The sequence below is a fragment of the Ranitomeya variabilis genome, chromosome 4 (genome assembly GCF_051348905.1).
Source record: "Ranitomeya variabilis isolate aRanVar5 chromosome 4, aRanVar5.hap1, whole genome shotgun sequence".
NCBI lineage: Eukaryota > Metazoa > Chordata > Amphibia > Anura > Dendrobatidae > Ranitomeya > Ranitomeya variabilis.
In genome coordinates, this window is record NC_135235.1 from 24,760,471 (window position 1) to 24,779,506 (window position 19,036).

A 19,036-nucleotide genomic window follows, 5' to 3' on the forward strand; every position below is an offset into this window, starting at 1 on the left:
GATCTCTCACCTTCCTCATGATCAAGGATACCCCACGAGGTGAGATTTTGCATGGTGCCCCAGATCCATATCGATTGACAGTCATTTTGTATTTCTTCCATTTTCTTACTATTGCACCAACAGTTGTCTCCTTCTCACACAGCGTCTTACTTATGGTCTTGTAGCCCATTCCAGCTTTGTGCAGGTCTATGATCTTGTCCCTGACATCCTTATAAAGCTCTTTGGTCTTGCCCATGTTGTAGAGGTTAGAGTCTGACTGATTAATGGAGTCTGTGGACAGAAGTCTTTTATAAAGGTGACTATGTAAGACAACGGTCTTTACTGCAGGTAACGAGTTGATTAGGAGTCTAACTGGTCTGTAGGAGCCAGAACTCTGAATGGTTTGTAGGGGATCAAATACTTATTTCTCACTGCAAAATGCAAATAAATGTATATAATTTATACAATGTGATTTTCTGGATTTTATTTTTGATATTCTATCTCTCAATGTTAAAATTATCCTACCCTTAAAATTATAGACTGTTCATGTCATTGTCAGTGGGCAAACTTATAAAATCAGCAAGGGATCAAATACTTATTTCCCCCACTGTATACAATATGTGTATACTTGTGTGTAATGTTGCTTCCTCTCGGCAGAGATGCCAGGACTGAACACTCGTCATTGCTGCCTGTTGCTCCTCACAGTTTTGGCCGTCGGTGAGTATTATACTGGGGTCTCACTGTAGACCTGAAACTTACAATACAAATCTGAGGTTTGTGCTAAGAAGTGCAAAAAATGCAAAAATCCTTTAATTCGACAATCTGATAATCCGTCATATAGCTGCAAGATAATCCAACCAGGTATGACGATATCAGAATGATCAATCAAGTAAATAAGGCAGCACACTGCAGCGCTGAAAGATGCAAACATGAAACATGAAAACTGAACTGCATTACTGCACTAGAAATATGAAAAATGAGAGCGTTTAGCGCATAAAAATGGCCAATTTTATGTGTACCTGGTAGCCACTTTACGGCATCTCTCGTATATCAGGTCCTACACTTTCCTTTACTCGCTGAGAATAAACGTCTCCATCTGAATGGGTACCTGTGAAAACCTCTTCTTAGACTAACATTCTCTCTCTCTGTGGAGGGGTACTGGACCTGTTGCGATTAAAACACCTGTGGCTAGGAGGCGGAGTGCTCGGTCAGAAGGCTAAAGAATACATTTCAAAAAACTGACCGTCACATCCAAACATAGACTAAGTGTGAACCTCCTAGCCACAGGTGTTTTAATCGCAACAGGTCCAGTACCCCTCCACAGTGAGAGAGAATGTTAGTCTAAGAAGAGGTTTTCACAGGTGCCCATTCACATGGAGACGTTTATTCTCAGCGAGGAAAGGAAAGCGTAGGACCTGGTATACGAGAGATGCCCTAAAGTGGCTACCAGGTACACATAAAATTGGCCATTTTTATGCGCTAAACGCTCTCATTTTTCATATTTCTAGTGCAGTAATGCAGTTCAGTTTTCATGTTTCATGTTTGCATGTTTCAGCGCTGCAGTGTGCTGCCTTATTTTCTTGACTGTATATGAGTTGGTGACTCTAAGTTCAGCACCTGTTCACACTTAGTCTATGTTTGGATGTGACGGTCAGTTTTTTGAAATGATATCAGAATGATTGGCTCTGCATTAAAGGGGCGGTTCTGCTCTTTTCTCTCCTTGTCTGAGGGCATCCATCATCATCATACTGAGGTTTTCTGCTCCTCATGCCCCGGTAATGTCATTTTTAGCACATAACATTACATAATGGCTGATGGGTGTCCTATCTCTTTGTGTCCCGCAGTTCTGCCGGCTCTGGGGAATGTGGTCGTCCGGAGAAATTCGGGTGAGTTTGATCTAATCTGAGCTATGCTGTGAATTGCTGCCGTCACCCGGTGACGCGTTATCCATTAGGTGCAGCGCCCTCATCTTCCTTCCTTGATGCACATTGTAGGGTTTAATGATCTCCAGAGGCAGAAACGTTACGCCTCCCGTATATTGTCATGAGTCCAGAAACTTGCTGAGGCTTGAGGCAGCGCACATTCCTGTCTTTGGTCATGCATTCCCTTTTCACAGCAGTGAATTGCCCTTCTTTCTGCCTCCATCACTGACTTTCTATATGTACATCACACATTTTTACATTCGGTGGTTTTGAAACAAAAAAACTGCAAGTAGCTACCACAAGGGGGCGCTCACTGCAAAGGGATTTATACAATGCTCAATGATGAATACCAGTGAGCCCCCCATAGTGGCAGGGCCGGTTTTAGGCAAAATGGGGCCCTAGGCAAAGTTTACAATTACAAATACTAACATATTGGACATCACACAGGAGCATTTCTGCTGTATTTACAAGCGCTGAGTTCAGGCCGCTAAATGAGTGTGATCGACAATATTGAAATCGTTCAACGCTTGTTTCCCGGCCTCTTTCCACCATCTGGGACAGAACGATCACTAATAGATCACTAACAGATCACCATACAGTATCATGTTACCAGCAGCACATCTACAGTTTACACCGGCGATGTGCTGCTGAGAACAAGGATTTCTGTTCCGGCATAAACAATCCAATCACTCGATGAATAGGCAGCATTTTGCTTGTTTAGTATAATACACCCCATAGTCCTCCATATATTATAATGTGCACCACAGTCCTCCATATTGTAAAATGCACACCCCATAGTCCTCCATATAATATAATACACTCCTCAGTCCTCCATATAATATTATATACTTCCCATAGTCCTCCATATATTAACATACACTGCTCAGTTCTCCACATAGGATAATACACTCCTCATAGTGCTCCATATAGTATAATGCACCGCCATAGTCACCCATGTAGTACAATTCACTTCCCATAGTATAATGCACCCCATAGTTCTTCATATAGTATAATGTATTCCCCATAGTCCTCAATACAGTATAATGCAGCCCCCATATAGTATAATGCAGCCACCCCACAGAGCATAATGCAACCACCCCACAGAGTGTAATACAGCCACCCCAGAGTATAATGCAGCCCCGCCATACAATATAATGTAACCCCCCATAGAATATAAGGCAGCCCCCCTCATATAGTATAATGTAGCCCCCTCATAGAGTATGATGCAATCACCCCTCATAGAATATAAATATAATACAGCCTCCCATAGAATATAATGTAGCCCCCATAGAATATAATACAGCCCACCTCCCTATAGAATATAATGTAGCCCCATCAAAGACTATGATGCAATAATCCCTCATAAAATCTAATACAGCCTCCATAGAATATAATACAGCCCACCTCCCCATAGTAAATAATGTAGCCCCCCATAGAATACAATGCAACCCTCCATAGTATATAACACAGCCTCACCCATAGAATATAATGTACCCCCCCATAGTATATAACACAGTATCCCCCATAGAATATAATGTACCCCCCATAGTATATAACACAGCCTCCCCCATAGAATATATTATACCCCCCAATAATATATAACACAGCCATATAGTATATAACACAACCCGCATAGTATATAGCACATCCCCCATAGTATATAACACAGCCGGCATAGTATATAATAGAGCCCGCATAGTATATAGCACAGCCCGTATAGTATATAGCACAGCCTGCATAGTATATAGCACAGCCTGCATAGTATATAGCACTGCCCGTATAGTATATAGCATAGCCCGCATAGGATATAGCACAGCCCGCATAGTATACAGCACAGCCCGCATAGTATATAGCACAGCCCGTATAGTATATAGCACAGCCCGTATAGTATATAGCACAGCCCATATAGTATATAGCACAACCCGCATAGCATATAGCACAGCCCGCATAGTATATAGCACAGCCCGCATAGTATATAACACAGCCCGCATAGCATATAGCACAGCCCGCACAGTATATAACACAGCCCGCATAGCATATAGCACAGCCCGCATAGTATACAGCACAGCCCGCATAGTATACAGCACAGCCCGCGTAGTATACAGCACAGCCCGCATAGTATACAGCACAGCCCGCATAGTATACAGCACAGCCCGCATAGTATATAACACAGCCCGCATAGTATATAGCACAGCCCGCACAGTATATAACACAGCCCGCATAGCATATAGCACAGCCCGCATAGTATACAGCACAGCCCGCATAGTATACAGCACAGCCCGCGTAGTATACAGCACAGCCCGCATAGTATACAGCACAGCCCGCATAGTATACAGCACAGCCCGCATAGTATATAGCACAGCCCACATAGTATATAGCACAGCCTGCATAGTATATAGCACAGCCTGCTTAGTATATAGCACAGCCCGCACAGTATATAGCACAGCCCACATAGTATATAGCACAGCCCGCTTAGTATATAGCACAGCCCGCATAGTATATAGCACAGCCCGCATAGTATGCCTGGCACACAGTGAGTGCGCGATGACATCATCATGCACCCGCAGCGTCAGTGGCAAAGCGGGGAATGATGGGAGAGGGAGCGTCAGCTGACGCTCTCTCCTTCATCATTGCTTTGATCTGTACCGGCAGACTCCGGTATAGTTCAATGCGGCTGTGGCGCCATTTATTTGAAAAAAAGTGCCGTCCTAACAGTAAGATCCAAAGTATCCTCATAACGGACCCCAGCATCTGGAGTTCTTACCCTGCCCTGCAGATATTTTTAGTTGAGGATGAGAGGAGAATAAAAGCTAACCTTTCATGTTTAGACATAACGGATGAGGATGAGGCGCGTGGGTTTTCTGGGATACTAGTTGTCTGCGCTGCCATTTTTTATTTTGTCACGTCACTGACATCTAGTGGCCAATTTAAAAATTACATCTCGTAATAAATCACCTGTATAATATAATAATCAATTTTATTCGTATAGTGCCAACATATTCCGTGTCAATAATATATATTGAGAAACAAAACCCTTTCCAAAAGCCATAACTTTATGTTTTTTATATATTTTTCTGTCCACGCAGCCTTAGGCCCCTTCACATGTCCATATAAAACTGGTACTGGAAAAAACAGACCAGCGTGATCAGTGTATTTCCGGTATAAAAAACATAAGATAAAGAAAAAGAAATGACATATTTTCTGTATTTTGCAATGTTAGACACGTACAGCACACGGGCGACACACGGACTGTACACTGATGCCATCCGCATTTTTCACGGACCCATAGACTTGTATTGTCATTTGTGCTGCCGGTAAAAACGGACGTCTCTGTGTGGTTAACGCTTTTTATTTATACTCTCTGGGGAGTCAAAGTGAGGATTGAAAACACAAACTGTACAATTGTGGAATTTTATATATATATCAATAGTACATTGCACTACAATATGGGGCCAGACAAAATGTGGGCGCTCACGGAACGGCTGGAGGCCTTTTGTGTCCACGTCCAGCACTTCATGGAATAAAGAATTTGCATCATTTAATCGATCAGTGAACGGTCACTTATTATTCTATTGCATCTTTAAGTTATTTAATATTTTATTAATAATAATAATTTTATATATTTTTTTATTATTATTATTAGAATGGGAAAAGGGTGATTTGAACATTATTTTTTATGGGATAAGGTGTTATCTGAGCATGCTCGGGTGATAACCAAGTGTCTTCGGCATTCTCGGAAAATATGTTCGAGTCCGGGCGGCTGCATGTCTCGTGGTTGTTCGATAGTCACAACACATGCAGGGATTATCTAACAAACAGGTAATCCAGGTACGTTCTGCGGCTGTCTGCACTACTTGTTCTGTGTTGTTTCCTACTCAGGACGTTGCTGTGTTCGTTTTTCTGCCTTCCACACTAATCGTCGGCCCCAGGATGCACTGATTTGTATAGGACAATTTTCTCTGCCTAAAAACCTAAATAGTTTTCTCTTTTACAGGCATAATGTAATGGAATATGCCCAAATTACTTTAATGTATATGCAAGTACATTGTAGGTTTTTTAAATAAAAAAAAAGCTTAAAAGTTATTACAAATAAAAAAAACATTTACAATAAACTCAGTATTTTTGTAAATAAAGAAGCAGTAAAAAAAAACCAGTCATATTCAGTATTCTCATAATCATTATATTATATACTTTTTTTTAACTTAATCCGTGATATGTTATTATAAATGTAAAAGTTACATATTTGCAAAAAACAAGATTTCATAAGTTTACCTTAAAATAAAAATAATATTTCATTGCAGTTATAGCTATAAATGAGTGTGGGAAGGGGAAACAAAATAACTCTCCCAGCCGTATGACCAGGTACATCACTAAATTTTGACAATTTCTAAAATTTTCTCCCTACTTTTAAGGTTATGTTCACTCACAGTGGATTTTTGGTAGATATTAGAGGAAGATATATTTTTATAATTTTTATGTGATACTTTTATATGTGCTTAATATAATTGTATAATGTGTATATATACTGTACAATTCGTGCTTAACATGTATACTGTGTGTAATGTATGTACATACGTATAAAAAAAACTTATATAAACTATATTTATAATAATGCTATCTGAAAATTAAAAAAAAAAGAAAAAAACATATTATGCCACCTGAATAATTAAAGTCTTCATCTCCAAATTTATGTTAGAAAAAGATTTAATTTACTAACTTTAGGACGTACAGCTGCCTCTTTCGTTTTTTAAAAAGATGTTCACACAAGGGACGCTTTTAAGAGAAAAAAACATATCAGATATTGTAGTGTAAAGAGCTACCACCAGGTGGCGGTAGAATCCATCCATCCATTACGGGCGCGTTTGATAGATTGCTATGTGGCTCAGTGGTTAGCACTGTACGTTGTCTCAGTGGTTAGCACTGTTGCTTTGCAGCGCTGGAGTCCTGGGTTCAAATCCCACCAAGGACAACATCTGCAAGGAGTTTGTATGTTCTCCCCGTGTTTGCGTGGGTTTCCCCCGGGCACTCTGGTTTCCTCCCACATTCCGAAGATATATGGAACACCCGCCAAGGCCATGGGGTACTTGGTACCGGGTCCGGTACTTAAAGGGATATGTCACGGCGACCCGATCCATGGCTCTGGGCGCCCAAATAAAAGGGAATGTCTTTAAAGGGGTTATGTGAATAAAGTTTATTCGTGACGCCACCTGTGGTATTCGGTCAGGGATGACCGACGCGGTTTAAAGGGGTCCTCTGCGCTGATGTTGAGGCAGCAAGGATGACATGGCTTCCCACAGGTGAAGCTGGGTCCCCAGGGCTCCCGGTGTAGTAGTGGTAGGTGGTGTAGAAAGAAACGGAGGACACAGGGTTGCAGTCTCTTTACGTTTTTACTGATACAACGCAGCCACAGTCCAGGGTACGGATCACAGGTGCTTGTGGTGGTCCGGCCGGCTTGGAAGCGTCTCAGGAATCCCCCTTACCAGGTGGAGTTGGAAGCCTTCCTTCTAGTGCTGTGTTGTAGTCCCTTGCTGCCTTAGGCCTCACACAAGGTCCTCACATTCTCTCTGTCCCCCTTTAGGTAGGACACTAACCCGTACAACAGGTAACTCCAGCCTTTTTACAGGGTCTCTATCACGACCCGGGCTCTATGTGTTACTGCATCTTCATGTGTGGGGTGGACGGGGGACTTGCAATCTGCTGGCCTCCGGTTTCTGCTGTGAGGCGTAGACTGCTGCACAACCTCGGTCTTCCGGATACCGGTTTCATGCGCTTCAGCGTGGAAGAAGCTCAGTCGCAGCTTCTCCTCAGCTCTTCCCTGCGCCTGTGCTTCTTTTCTCCTTCACGCTCTCTACAATCTGTTCTAATTTCCTTTCTCTCTCGTTTCAGGAGCTGCAGCACCCTCGTGGCTGCATGGCTCCTCTCTTGCTCTCTCAGACTCTCTGCCTCAGACTGCTCCAGTCTGCTGTCTGGCCTTCACTCACTGACTCCTCTCACCAACTAACTAACTTTCCCTCCAGACCAGAATATATATACGGGAGCCACCCAAAAGCTGGATCAGAGCTCCCCCTTGTGGCCTGGACTAAGAACATGTTGTATGCTTGTGATTACCTGATAAAAGAGATCCTTCATCACTTCCAAGCGTGACATCACTCTACCAGTGAGGAAAGCAATGTCACTGTGACAAGCAGGACCCTGGGGTGTCACACATACTGATAGGGAATTTAGATTGTGAGCCCCATCGGGGACAGCGATGATAATGTGAGCAAACTGTAAAGCGCTGCGGAATATGTTAGCGCTATATAAAAAATAAAGATTATTATTTGTTTTTGTCACTCTGCAACTTTTACCAAACACTAGTTTACCATACTATACTATTCCAAATTATAGCGTACTATACCGTACTATACTGTATTATACCATACTATACCGTACTATTCCGTATTATACCGTACTATACTGTACTATTCCGTATTATACCGTACTATACTGTATTATACCATACTATACTATACCGTACTATACCATATTATACCGTATTATACCATACTATGATAATAGTAATAATTTTATTTACGGTATATAGCGGCAACATATTCCGCAGCGCTTTACGATTATAGAGGGGATTTGTACAGACAAAAGACATTACAGCATAACAATAATCACAGAACAGTTACCAAGAGGAATGAGGGCCCTGCTGCTCGCAAACTTACAAACTATGAGGAAAAGGGGAGACACGAGAGGTGGATGGTAACAATTGCTTTCGTTGTTCGGACCAGCCATAGTGTAAGGCTCGGGTGTTCATGTAAAGCTGCATGAACCAGTTATCGGCCTGAGTATGTAACAGTACAGACACAGAGGCTATTAACTGCATAAAGTGTATGAGAACATGATGTGAGGAGCCTGATTATGGTTGAAGTTTATTGAATGGGCCACACAGGGATAGTTAGGTTAATGCGTTGAGGCGGTAGGCCAGTCTGAACAAATGCGTTTTTAGGGCACGCTTAAAACTGTGGGGATTGGGGATTAATCGCATTATCCCGTATTATCCTGGGTAGTGCATTCCAAAGAATTGGTGCAACACGTGAAAAGTCTTGGAGACGGGAGTGGGAGGTTCTGATTATTGAGGATGCTAACCTGAGGTCATTAGTGGAGCGGAGGGCACGGGTAGGGTGGTAGGCTGAGACCAGGGAGAATATGTAGGTTGGTGCTGAGCCATGGAGAGCTTTGTGAGTGAGGGTAGTAGTTTTGTACTGGATTCTGGAGTGGATGGGTAACCAGTGTAATGACTGGCACAAGGTAGAGGCATCGGTGTAACGGTTGGTGAGGAATATGATTCTGGCAGCAGCATTCAGGACAGATTGGAGCGGGGAGAGTTTGGTAAGAGGGAGGCCGATTAGTAGAGAGTTACAGTAGTCCAGACGAGAATGAATAAGGGAAACAGTAAGAGTTTTTGCAGAGTCGAAAGTAAGAAAAGGGCGAATTCTAGAAATGTTTTTGAGGTGCACATAAGAAGAGCGAGCCAGTGAGCGGATGTGGGGGGGTGAATGAAAGCTCAGACTAAAGTATGACCCCAAGGCAGCTGGCATGTTGCTTGGGAGTAATGGTGGAACCGCACAGAGGGAGGAAACACGAGGGAGGAAACACGAGGAGTTCAGTTTTTGACAGGTTCAGTTTCAGATAGAGGGAGGACATGATGTTGGAGACAGCGGTAAGAGAATCACTGGTGTTTTCTAAAAAGGTCGGCGTGATAACAGGAGAAGAGGTGTATAATTGGGTGTCATCAGCATAGAGATGGTACTGGAAACCAAATCTACTGATTGTTTGTCCAATAGCGGTAGTATACGAAGAGAAGATTAGGGGGCCTAGGACTGATCCTTGAGGAACCCCAATAGTAAGGGGAAGGTGAGAGGAGAAGGAACCAGCAAAAGGTACAGTGAAGGAGCGGTCACATTGATAGGAGGAGAACCAGGAGAGAACGGTGTCCTTGAGGCCAATGGAGCGGAGCATAGTGAGGAGGAGCTGATGATCCACAGTGTTGGATGCTGCAGAGAGATCCAAGAGAATTAGCATGGAGTAGTGACCATTAGATTTAGCTGTTAGTAGGTCATTAGAGACTTTAGTGAGGGCAGTTTCAGTAGCGCGTAAAGAGCAGAAGCCAGATTGAAGAGGGTCGAGAAGAGAGTTATCTGAGATATAGCGGATTAGACGGGAGTGGACCAGGTGGTCGAGGAGTTTGGAGATGAAGGGGAGATTAGAGACTGGTCTATAATTAGTGGCACAGTTTTGGTCGAGGGATGGTTTTTTAAGTAATGGATGTATGATGGCATGCTTAAATGAGGAGCGAAAGATACCAGAAGAGAGAGAAAGGTTGAATATTTTTGTTAGGTGAGAGGTGACAGCAGGGGAAAGGGACTGTAGGAGATGTGACGGAATGGGGTCACTGGTGCAAGTGGTTGGGCAAGAAGATGCAAGGAGCCTGATTACTTCTTCTTCTGTGACTGGTTCAAAATCAGAGAATAAGCTAGATACAGTGGGGGAGGGAGGACAGTGCATGGTATGAAGAGATTGGGAGATGATTTCCTGTCGGATGTGGTCAATTTTTTCTTTGAAGTAATTGGCCAGATCATCAGCGCGGAGATCCGTGGTTGGGGCCTGCACTCTTGGGTTGAGTAGGGAATAAAAAGTGTCAAAGAGACGTTTAGGTTTATTTGACAGTGAGGTGATGAGGGTGTTGAAATAAGTTTGTTTGGAGAGGTGAAGGGCAGAGTTGTATGTTTTAAGCATGAACTTATAATGGATGAAATCTTCGGGTAGATTGGATTTTCTCCACAGACGTTCAGCGCACCTGGAGCACCGCTGCAGGAAACATGTTTGCAGCATGTGCCACGGTTGCCGCCGTCTGTGCCGAGTTGTTCTTTGTATAGAAGGTGCAATTTCATCCAGGGCACTTTGCAGGGTTTCATTGTAATGCTTCAGAGCAGAATCAGGACATGAGATGGAGGAGATTGGGGCCAATGAGGACTGCAAGTTCTTCATAAGTTTCTGGGTGTTAATGGCCTGTATGTTTCTATAAGTGTGGAAAGTGGGGGTGACCTGAGCGGGATGGCAGTTCTTGATAGAGAACAGTACCATACGGTATTATACCATACTATACCGTATTATACCGTACTATACTGTACTATGCCATACTATACCATATTATACCGTACTATACCGTACTATACTGTACTATTCCGTATTATACCGTTTTATACCATACTATACCATACTATACCGTATTATACCGTATTATACCATACTATACGATACTCAGCTTGTAATGGCTTGTTTTTCTTGTCACACAGATGATACCGCCACTACGTCTCCAGACACAGGTGAGGTGATGAGTCAGAGCTTGGCCCTCGGTGCAGATGCTGTACCCGGCCCCCCACTATTATCACGTCTGAGCCCATTTATCTACCCCCAGGGCCCCAATCGCCAGTTCCTGTAGTCTAATAAAGTTCTTGTGTCCCAATACAATCTTTATATGTGTGCCAAAATCTCTTTTATTGTTATATGCAAATTAGCCTGGACTAGTCCGGCTGACATTTTTTCCCCGACTCAGGCCCCGTAAAATTACGCCCCGGCCCCTCGGCCTGACTGACGTCTTCCTCAATGTCCCCAAAATCTGTTTGCAGCAGGTGATCTCGCGCATGCGCACAACATCCCGCCCTGATGACAGGATCTGACCCGGACTAGCCTGGTGGTAGACAACTCTCCGGACTGGTCCTTAAAAGATATGGGTTTTATTTGTGAAAACGACCGCCTGAATGGGGCCCGAATGGTGATTTTGGTGCTCAGCTATGAAGATTGTTTTAGGGCGTAAAAGACTTTATACGGCTCAGATGCATTACGGTGGCGGCTTGGGGGCTTTGGGGGTCCTGGCAGGATTTCTTTGTGTGTTATTTTATATCTATTTTCATGTCCATTGAGAATAACATAAACTGTGTCTCTTACAGATGATGCTGGGAGTAAAGTGACTCCAACCCCTGGAGGTGAGTAGACGCCGTATGTGAGGGAAGATACACTGCACCGACACCACTCCTGTTTTATGCTATAAATACTATAAAACATTAATAATCTGATAAAAAATTAAAAGGGCACTCCACTCAGAGATAGCATTTCCTCCATTATTCCATCCCTAGGGTCCCATACGGTCCGTGAAATCTCCGGCTTCTGTGCCTCTACAGACGTTGCTGCATTCTGCTGTTTTGGTGTTTCTATAGGGAGCTTGAAAGAAAAAACAGCAATTTAAAAAAAGCTGTTGCATTTTTAAGGGCAGAATAAAAAAAAAAAGCAGGAAACAGGCAATAATCAGAGAAGATTGTTATTGTGCTGTGTGGTGAGGACACCTGCAGAAAAGAAAGCAGTAGAAAAAGACGCAGAATTTGCGGCCTCAGCGTTACACTTTTATTACATTTTTTATGAGTTTACTAGAGAAAAAATATCATCACAACTTTTTTTTTTACACCATTTACCGATTCCCATAAATAAACTGAAATCTTTGTTACGTTTACAGAGACACCAAACATGTCTGGTATTTGGTAATTTATGATGTTTATTATTTAAAAAAAAAAATCAATAAAATTTACATTATTGTAATTGTTTTTCTTTTTTTTTTAGTAATTTTATAGGAAGAAAAACTCATTTATTCTCACCTCTAGAATCTAGGGATATAGAAATACATAGCTATGGACAGATGTATCCGTATAATCTGCCTGTAGAGTCAGAGCCTGCAATACACATTAAGTACACAAAATTCTCCCAGTGACATTACCAGAGCCTGTGCATCAATTGCTTTATCTCCTGCCTGTAATGTTGAAGATTGTGGGTTTAAATCCTCAGAAAACTCACAATAAATATTTGTTATTTTTTGGTAGTTTTATGGGAACAAAAAAAATCTGACTTTTTCTTCACCTCTAGTATACAGGGAACATAGAACTACATTGTTATATTCAATGTATCTCTATGTACGTGTATAATCTGCGTCTGCCTGCGATACAGCCCAAGATTACCAAATTCGGAGAGCAGAGAGGTGAGTATTAGAAGTCGGGACTGAGCCCTCAAATCGGGACAGTCCCGCTGAATCCGAGGCGGTTGAGAGCTATGAAAGTACGATATCTGAAAATATAAAATTGTTCAATCTGTACTGTAAACAACATAAAGACAATAAAATGAGAAAAAAAATACTGATTTATAGTCGCTGCATCTCCTTAAAAAAATGCAATAAAAAGTGATCTATATGTTGTATGGACACCAAAATGGTACCAATAAAAATGTCAGCTGCTGCTGATCAGTGACCCATGATTGGCTGCAGCGGTCACGTGATATAAACAATGTCACAAAAACCACCAGGAAACACTGCACTGAGAAATGGTGTCTGTCCAGAAGGTTAGTATTACGCTTTATTTTGTTTTTTTGCACCCTGGGTTTCATTATAATTCAAAAAGTAAGGTCTTACCTACAGATCATTGTAGAGGGTTTGGAGCTGTGTGTCAGAAAACAGGAGCTCTGACCTCTGACCGCTGCATAGATGCATGAAGTTAGAGAACTTGTAGCCTACAATGTTGGAGTTGCCCGTTATTTCTTTTACCTGTTTCCTTTCTCTCTCGTAGACTGTAAGGAGGTGAAGTATCCCTGCACCCGCGTGTATTCGGTGCAGAAGCCGGTGAAACAGTGCATCAGCTACCTGTGTGTCACCAGGTCTGTATCACACATTTCTCAAAGTACAAACAGAAAGGTATTTTATTTAGCATTTTTTATTTTGGCATTTTTAAATAGTTTTGAAAATCCGATGCGCAGATAACTTCTTTCTTGGAGTTTTCAAGTCCTGTAGAAAAACACAAGAAAAAACTCCACATCTGGAGCATGTTTGGATAAAAACAAAAACAAAAAGCAAAACTTCAGAGCAAAAATGAAAAACCTCAGACGTAACACAAAAAGCCCAGAAATACCCAAAGCTAAAAAATGTACTGGAGACTTTATGCACTGGCGACTTTATGCACTGGTGACTTTATGTACTGGAGACATTATGCACTGGAGACTTTATGCACTGGAGACTTTATGCACTGGAGACATTATGCACTGGAGACTTTATGCACTGGCGACTTTGCACTGGTGAGTTTATGCACTAGCGACTTTATGCACTGGAGACTTTATGTACTGGAGACTTTATGTACTGGAGACTTTATGCACTGGCGACTTTATGAACTGGAGACTTTATTCACTCGAGACTTTATACACTGGAGACTTTATGCACTGGAGACTTTATGCACTGGAGACTTTAGCTCCTTTTTAACATGTGACATACATGTACATGTGATGCTGGGAGCTAATGCACATGATGGGTGCTGGCTGGTTAAAGTTTGGGAGGTCCTAATCGTGGGGTTCCAATTTTGTCATCGTACATCGCTGCCAACTGTTCTGAGACACCTGGGGGAAAAGAAGGAGAGTTTTTTTGGTAACACCATAAGTGGGCGATCGGTGGTAGACTTTTGTTATCACGGGGGGTGTCGGTGTTCCCTGGAGGTGTGGGATTGGGGTGGGACATAAACGCCCACAGAAATGTTGACAGCTATGAATGCCCCAATGTCACCATGTCCACAAAAGTGCAATCTTTCACAAAAAAAAACGAGAAAAAGATATAAAATGATTGCAATAAAGTGAAAATTAGTAAAAAAGGAAAGAGTTCACAGTGTCATCTGGTTAAAAAGGACACTGCAACAAAAATGATGCCCAAAAATGGCCAAAATCTGTGTGTGACACCACCCTAAGGTTTCCTTCACTCATAGTTTGGGCAGATTTTTCATAAACTTGTAAAAGATGTCATAAATGTTGAGGTTTTTACAAGGTTTTTGGGGGCTTTTTTAATTAAACCTTTTTTTATAGTGAAACTTTTTGTGAAAATGACTGAAAAAACTGCCAAACCTAGAATAGGCTGCAATTAAAAAACAAAACATCGTGGACCCCTCAAAAAAGCCACTGTTTAGTCGAGGGTTAGACTATTGTGGTGTCAGCACAGTGTTATATGGATGTCTTAGAGCCAAAACTTTACAAAATCTTTCTAAAAATGTATAGGCTCTGCTCCGAAAACTCATCAAGAAGACACCTTGTGCACAGCTAAAACCTTCGGAAGATTATATTTAGGGGGCAGACAGAAGATCGTATCTCTCATGCGAGGATCGTATTGGAATCCTCAGACTGACTGTCGTCCTGAGCGATGCCGGGCCAGTCCATGCACTGCGATGCGATCCTCACACAAGAAATACGCCCGCCAGTCCGCCCCCTTAGTCTTGCTATATGTGTGAGTCCATTTGCATCAGGACGGAGTCACAAATTTGTGAAATTTGGGGTTTGTGATCTCATTTCCTGTTTGGTTAAGTTGCATCAAGGTGGAATGAAAAGTCAATGGACAAACTTACCTACAACTTACACCAAAGTCATCATCTAGCTGTGGCCAATGAGTCCCTTCCCCAAGTTAATGGGGTAAGCCTTCCAACAGATTTGTATTGTATGGGCCTTTACTATGGCACCCACATTGTACTTCCATGTACAGTACAGATCAAAAGTTTGGACACACCTTCTCACTTAAAGATTTTTCTGTATTTTTATGACTATGAAAATTGTACATTCACACTGAAGGCATCAAAACTATGAATGTGGAATTATATACTTAACAAAAAAGCGTGAAACAGCTGAAAATATGTCTTATATTCTAGGTTCTTCAAAGTAGCCACCTTTTGCTTTGATGACTGCTTTGCACACTCTTGGCATTCTCTTGATGAGCTTCTAGAGGTAGTCACCGGAAATGGTCTTCCAACAATCTTGAAGGTGTTCCCAGAGATGCTTAGCACTTGTTGGCCCTTTTGCCTTCACTCTGCGGTCCAGCTCACCCCAAACCATCTCGATTGGGTTCAGGTCTGGTGACTGTGGAGGCCAGGTCATCTGGCTTAGCACCCCATCACTCTCCATCTTGGTCAAATAGCCCTTACACAGCCTGGAGGTGTGTTTGGGGTCATTGTCCTATTTAAAAATAAATGATGGTCCAACTAAACGCAAATCGGATGGAATAGCATGCCGCTGCAAGATGCTGTGGTAGCCATGCTGGTTCAGTATGCCTTCAATTTTCAATAAATCCCCAACAGTGTCACCAGCAAAGCACCCCCACACCATCACACCTCCTCCTCCATGCTTCACGGTGGGAACCAGGCATGTAGAGTCCATCCGTTCACCTTTTCTGCATCGCACAAAGACACGGTGGTTGGAACCAAAGATCTCAAATTTGGACTCATCAGACCAAAGCACAGATTTCCACTGGTCTAATGTCCATTCCTTGTGTTCTTTAGCCCAAACAAGTCTCTTCTGCTTGTTGCCTGTCCTTAGCAGTGGTTTCCTAGCAGCTATTTTACCATGACGGCCTGCTGCACAAAGTCTCCTCTTAACAGTTGTTGTACAGATGTGTCTGCTGCTAGAACTCTGTGTGGCAGTGACCTGGTCTCTAATCTGAGCTGCTGTTAACTTGCGATTTCTGAGGCTGGTGACTCAGATAAACTTATCCTCAGAAGCAGAGGTGACTCTTGGTCTTCCTTTCCTGGGGCGGTCCTCATGTGAGCCAGTTTCTTTGTAGCGCTTGATGGTTTTTGCCACTGCACTTGGGGACACTTTCAAAATTTTCCCAATTTTCCGGACTGACTGACCTTCATTTCTTAAAGTAATGATGGCCACTCGTTTTTCTTTACCTAGCTGCTTTTTTCTTGCCATAATACAAATTCTAGCAGTCTATTCAGTAGGACTATCAGCTGTGTATCCACCAGACTTCTGCTCAACACAACTGATGGTCCCAACCCCATTTATAAGGCAAGAAATCCCACTTATTAAACTTGACAGGGCACACCTGTGTAGTGAAAACCATTCCCGGTGACTACCTCTTGAATCTCATCAAAAGAATGCCAAGAGTGTGCAAAGCAGTCATCAAAGCAAAAGGTGGCTACTTTTTTTGAACCTAAAATATAAGACATAATTTCAGTTGTTTCACCCTTTTTTGTTAAGTATATAATTCCACATGTGTTAATTCATAGTTTTGATGCCTTCAGTGTGAATTTACAATTTTCATAGTCATGAAAATACAGAAAAATCTATAAATGAGAAGGTGTGTCCAAACTTTTGGTCTGTACTGTACCTCTAATTTTATATGGTTACACCAGGAAAAAATGTGGTATGTTCCATCGAATGACTCTCCTCTAGACACTACGTGGTGGCACATGGAGGTCTGTAGGGTCCAAGCATGTGCCAATATCAACCTTCACAGACATCCCTCATCCCGTCCTTTCCACCGAGATTCCCGTACCTCCCTTTACCTCTAACCATTACGTTCTTCTTACAGCGTCCGACGTATCTACATGATAAACAAGGAGATCTGCACGAAGATCATGTGCAAGGAAGACGAGATCATGCAAGGTGAGTCTTTCAGCATAGACACGTCATGGTGGACCATACACAAAGCCCACCTGTCTCATTGTGATGTCTCTGCTCTCTTATGTACAGAAGACAAATGCCGCCAGCTGGCTGGACTCCCTCCCCGACGCCTCCCTGAACCCCAAGAACCTGCTGAGGATGAAACTGATGGGAACTAACCACAGAAAAGTCCATACATGAACCCCCACTATTATACACTCCAGTAGTGGGGTGACCTTCTCCAGGACACTGAATCCACAGCAATACTGTTATATGGGCCCTTTGTCACTCACCCTGACCCTATGACCTATTCAGTCTCCACATACCCCCATGTAGTGCAAAAACATAGGTGTTAGCCATAGCATCCTCTCCGATTCTGGAATGCTTTCTATGGTGGTGCTGGCATAGAAGAAGTTGGGGGTCACTGCACATAAAGGACAACTTTTTAAAAAGCGGCACAATCATTAAAGAGCAATTCTAGTCTGATATATTAACTTTCCAAGCATATTTTGATCATGGGGACAGTATTATAATGGGTATAATTGGCGGTATTATAGTAGTTCTATTTTATACCTTGGGGGGGTAGTATTATAGTACTAATATTTTTTGTCCATAGGGGGCAGTATTATAGTACAATTTTTTGTCCCTAACAGAACAGAATTGTAATACTATTATTTTTTTGTCCATGGTGTGCGGTATTATAGTACTAATATTTTTTGTCCATAGGGGGCAGTATTATAGTACAATTTTTTGTCCCTAACAGAACAGAATTGTAATACTATTATTTTTTTGTCCATGGTGTGCAGTATTATAGTACTAATATTTTTTTGTCCATAGAGGGCAGTATTATAGTGCTTTTTTTGTCCATAGGATTCAGAATTATAGTGCAATTTTTTTGTCCATAAGAGAACAGTATTATAATACTATTAATTTTTGTCCATGGGTTGCGGTATTATAGTAATAATATTTTTTATCCATTGGAGCAGTATTATAATACTATTAATTTTTGTCCATGGGTCACAGTATTATAGTAATAATATTTTTTGAGTATGGGGGGTAGTATTGTAGTACAATTTTTTTTCTATAGGAGAACAGTGTTATAATACTAGTATTTTTTGTCCATGGGTTGCGGTATTATAATAATAATAGTTTTTATCCATTGGAGCAGTATTATAATACTATTAATTTTTGTCCATGGGTCACAGTATTATAGTAATAATATTTTTTGAGTATGGGGGGTAGTATTGTAGTACAATTTTTTTTCTATAGGAGAACAGTGTTATAATACTAGTATTTTTTGTCCATGGGTTGCGGTATTATAATAATAATAGTTTTTATCTATTGGGGCAGTACTATAATACTAAGACTTTTTGTCCATGCAAGGCAGTATTATGATAGTCTTATGCTTACAGCTAGGGGGCCATCATGGATTTCCTTGAGGAGGAACACACATTTCCGTACAGAAATATGGTATGCTATACTCAGTAATTAACTGTAGGTAATAATAAGCAGATCAGATCTATAAACTCTGCACTAATAATGCTGATATCAGTAGTGACTGGATTTTCTCTCTAAGTGCAGGGATCAGTATATACCTCAGCTGGATGGAGACAGGCTGTATACCGGTGTCAGGGGGTGGATAT

General features: G+C 41.9%; 1 protein-coding gene across 2 annotated transcripts in view; it reads left to right on the forward strand.

Moving 5' to 3' along the window:
* Positions 1 to 18,415, forward strand: part of MFAP5 (microfibril associated protein 5) — a 49,158-nt gene extending 30,743 nt beyond the window's left edge. For both annotated transcript variants that reach the window (XM_077258148.1, XM_077258150.1), the window contains exons 2-8: positions 637 to 696; positions 1,824 to 1,865; positions 11,246 to 11,275; positions 11,900 to 11,935; positions 13,556 to 13,643; positions 17,323 to 17,396; positions 17,484 to 18,415. In XM_077258148.1, the coding sequence (XP_077114263.1) occupies positions 637 to 696; positions 1,824 to 1,865; positions 11,246 to 11,275; positions 11,900 to 11,935; positions 13,556 to 13,643; positions 17,323 to 17,396; positions 17,484 to 17,572 (419 nt within the window). In that variant the 3' untranslated portion in view covers positions 17,573 to 18,415. The remainder of the gene's footprint in view (positions 1 to 636; positions 697 to 1,823; positions 1,866 to 11,245; positions 11,276 to 11,899; positions 11,936 to 13,555; positions 13,644 to 17,322; positions 17,397 to 17,483) is intronic.
* The last annotated feature ends 621 nt before the right edge of the window (positions 18,416 to 19,036 follow it).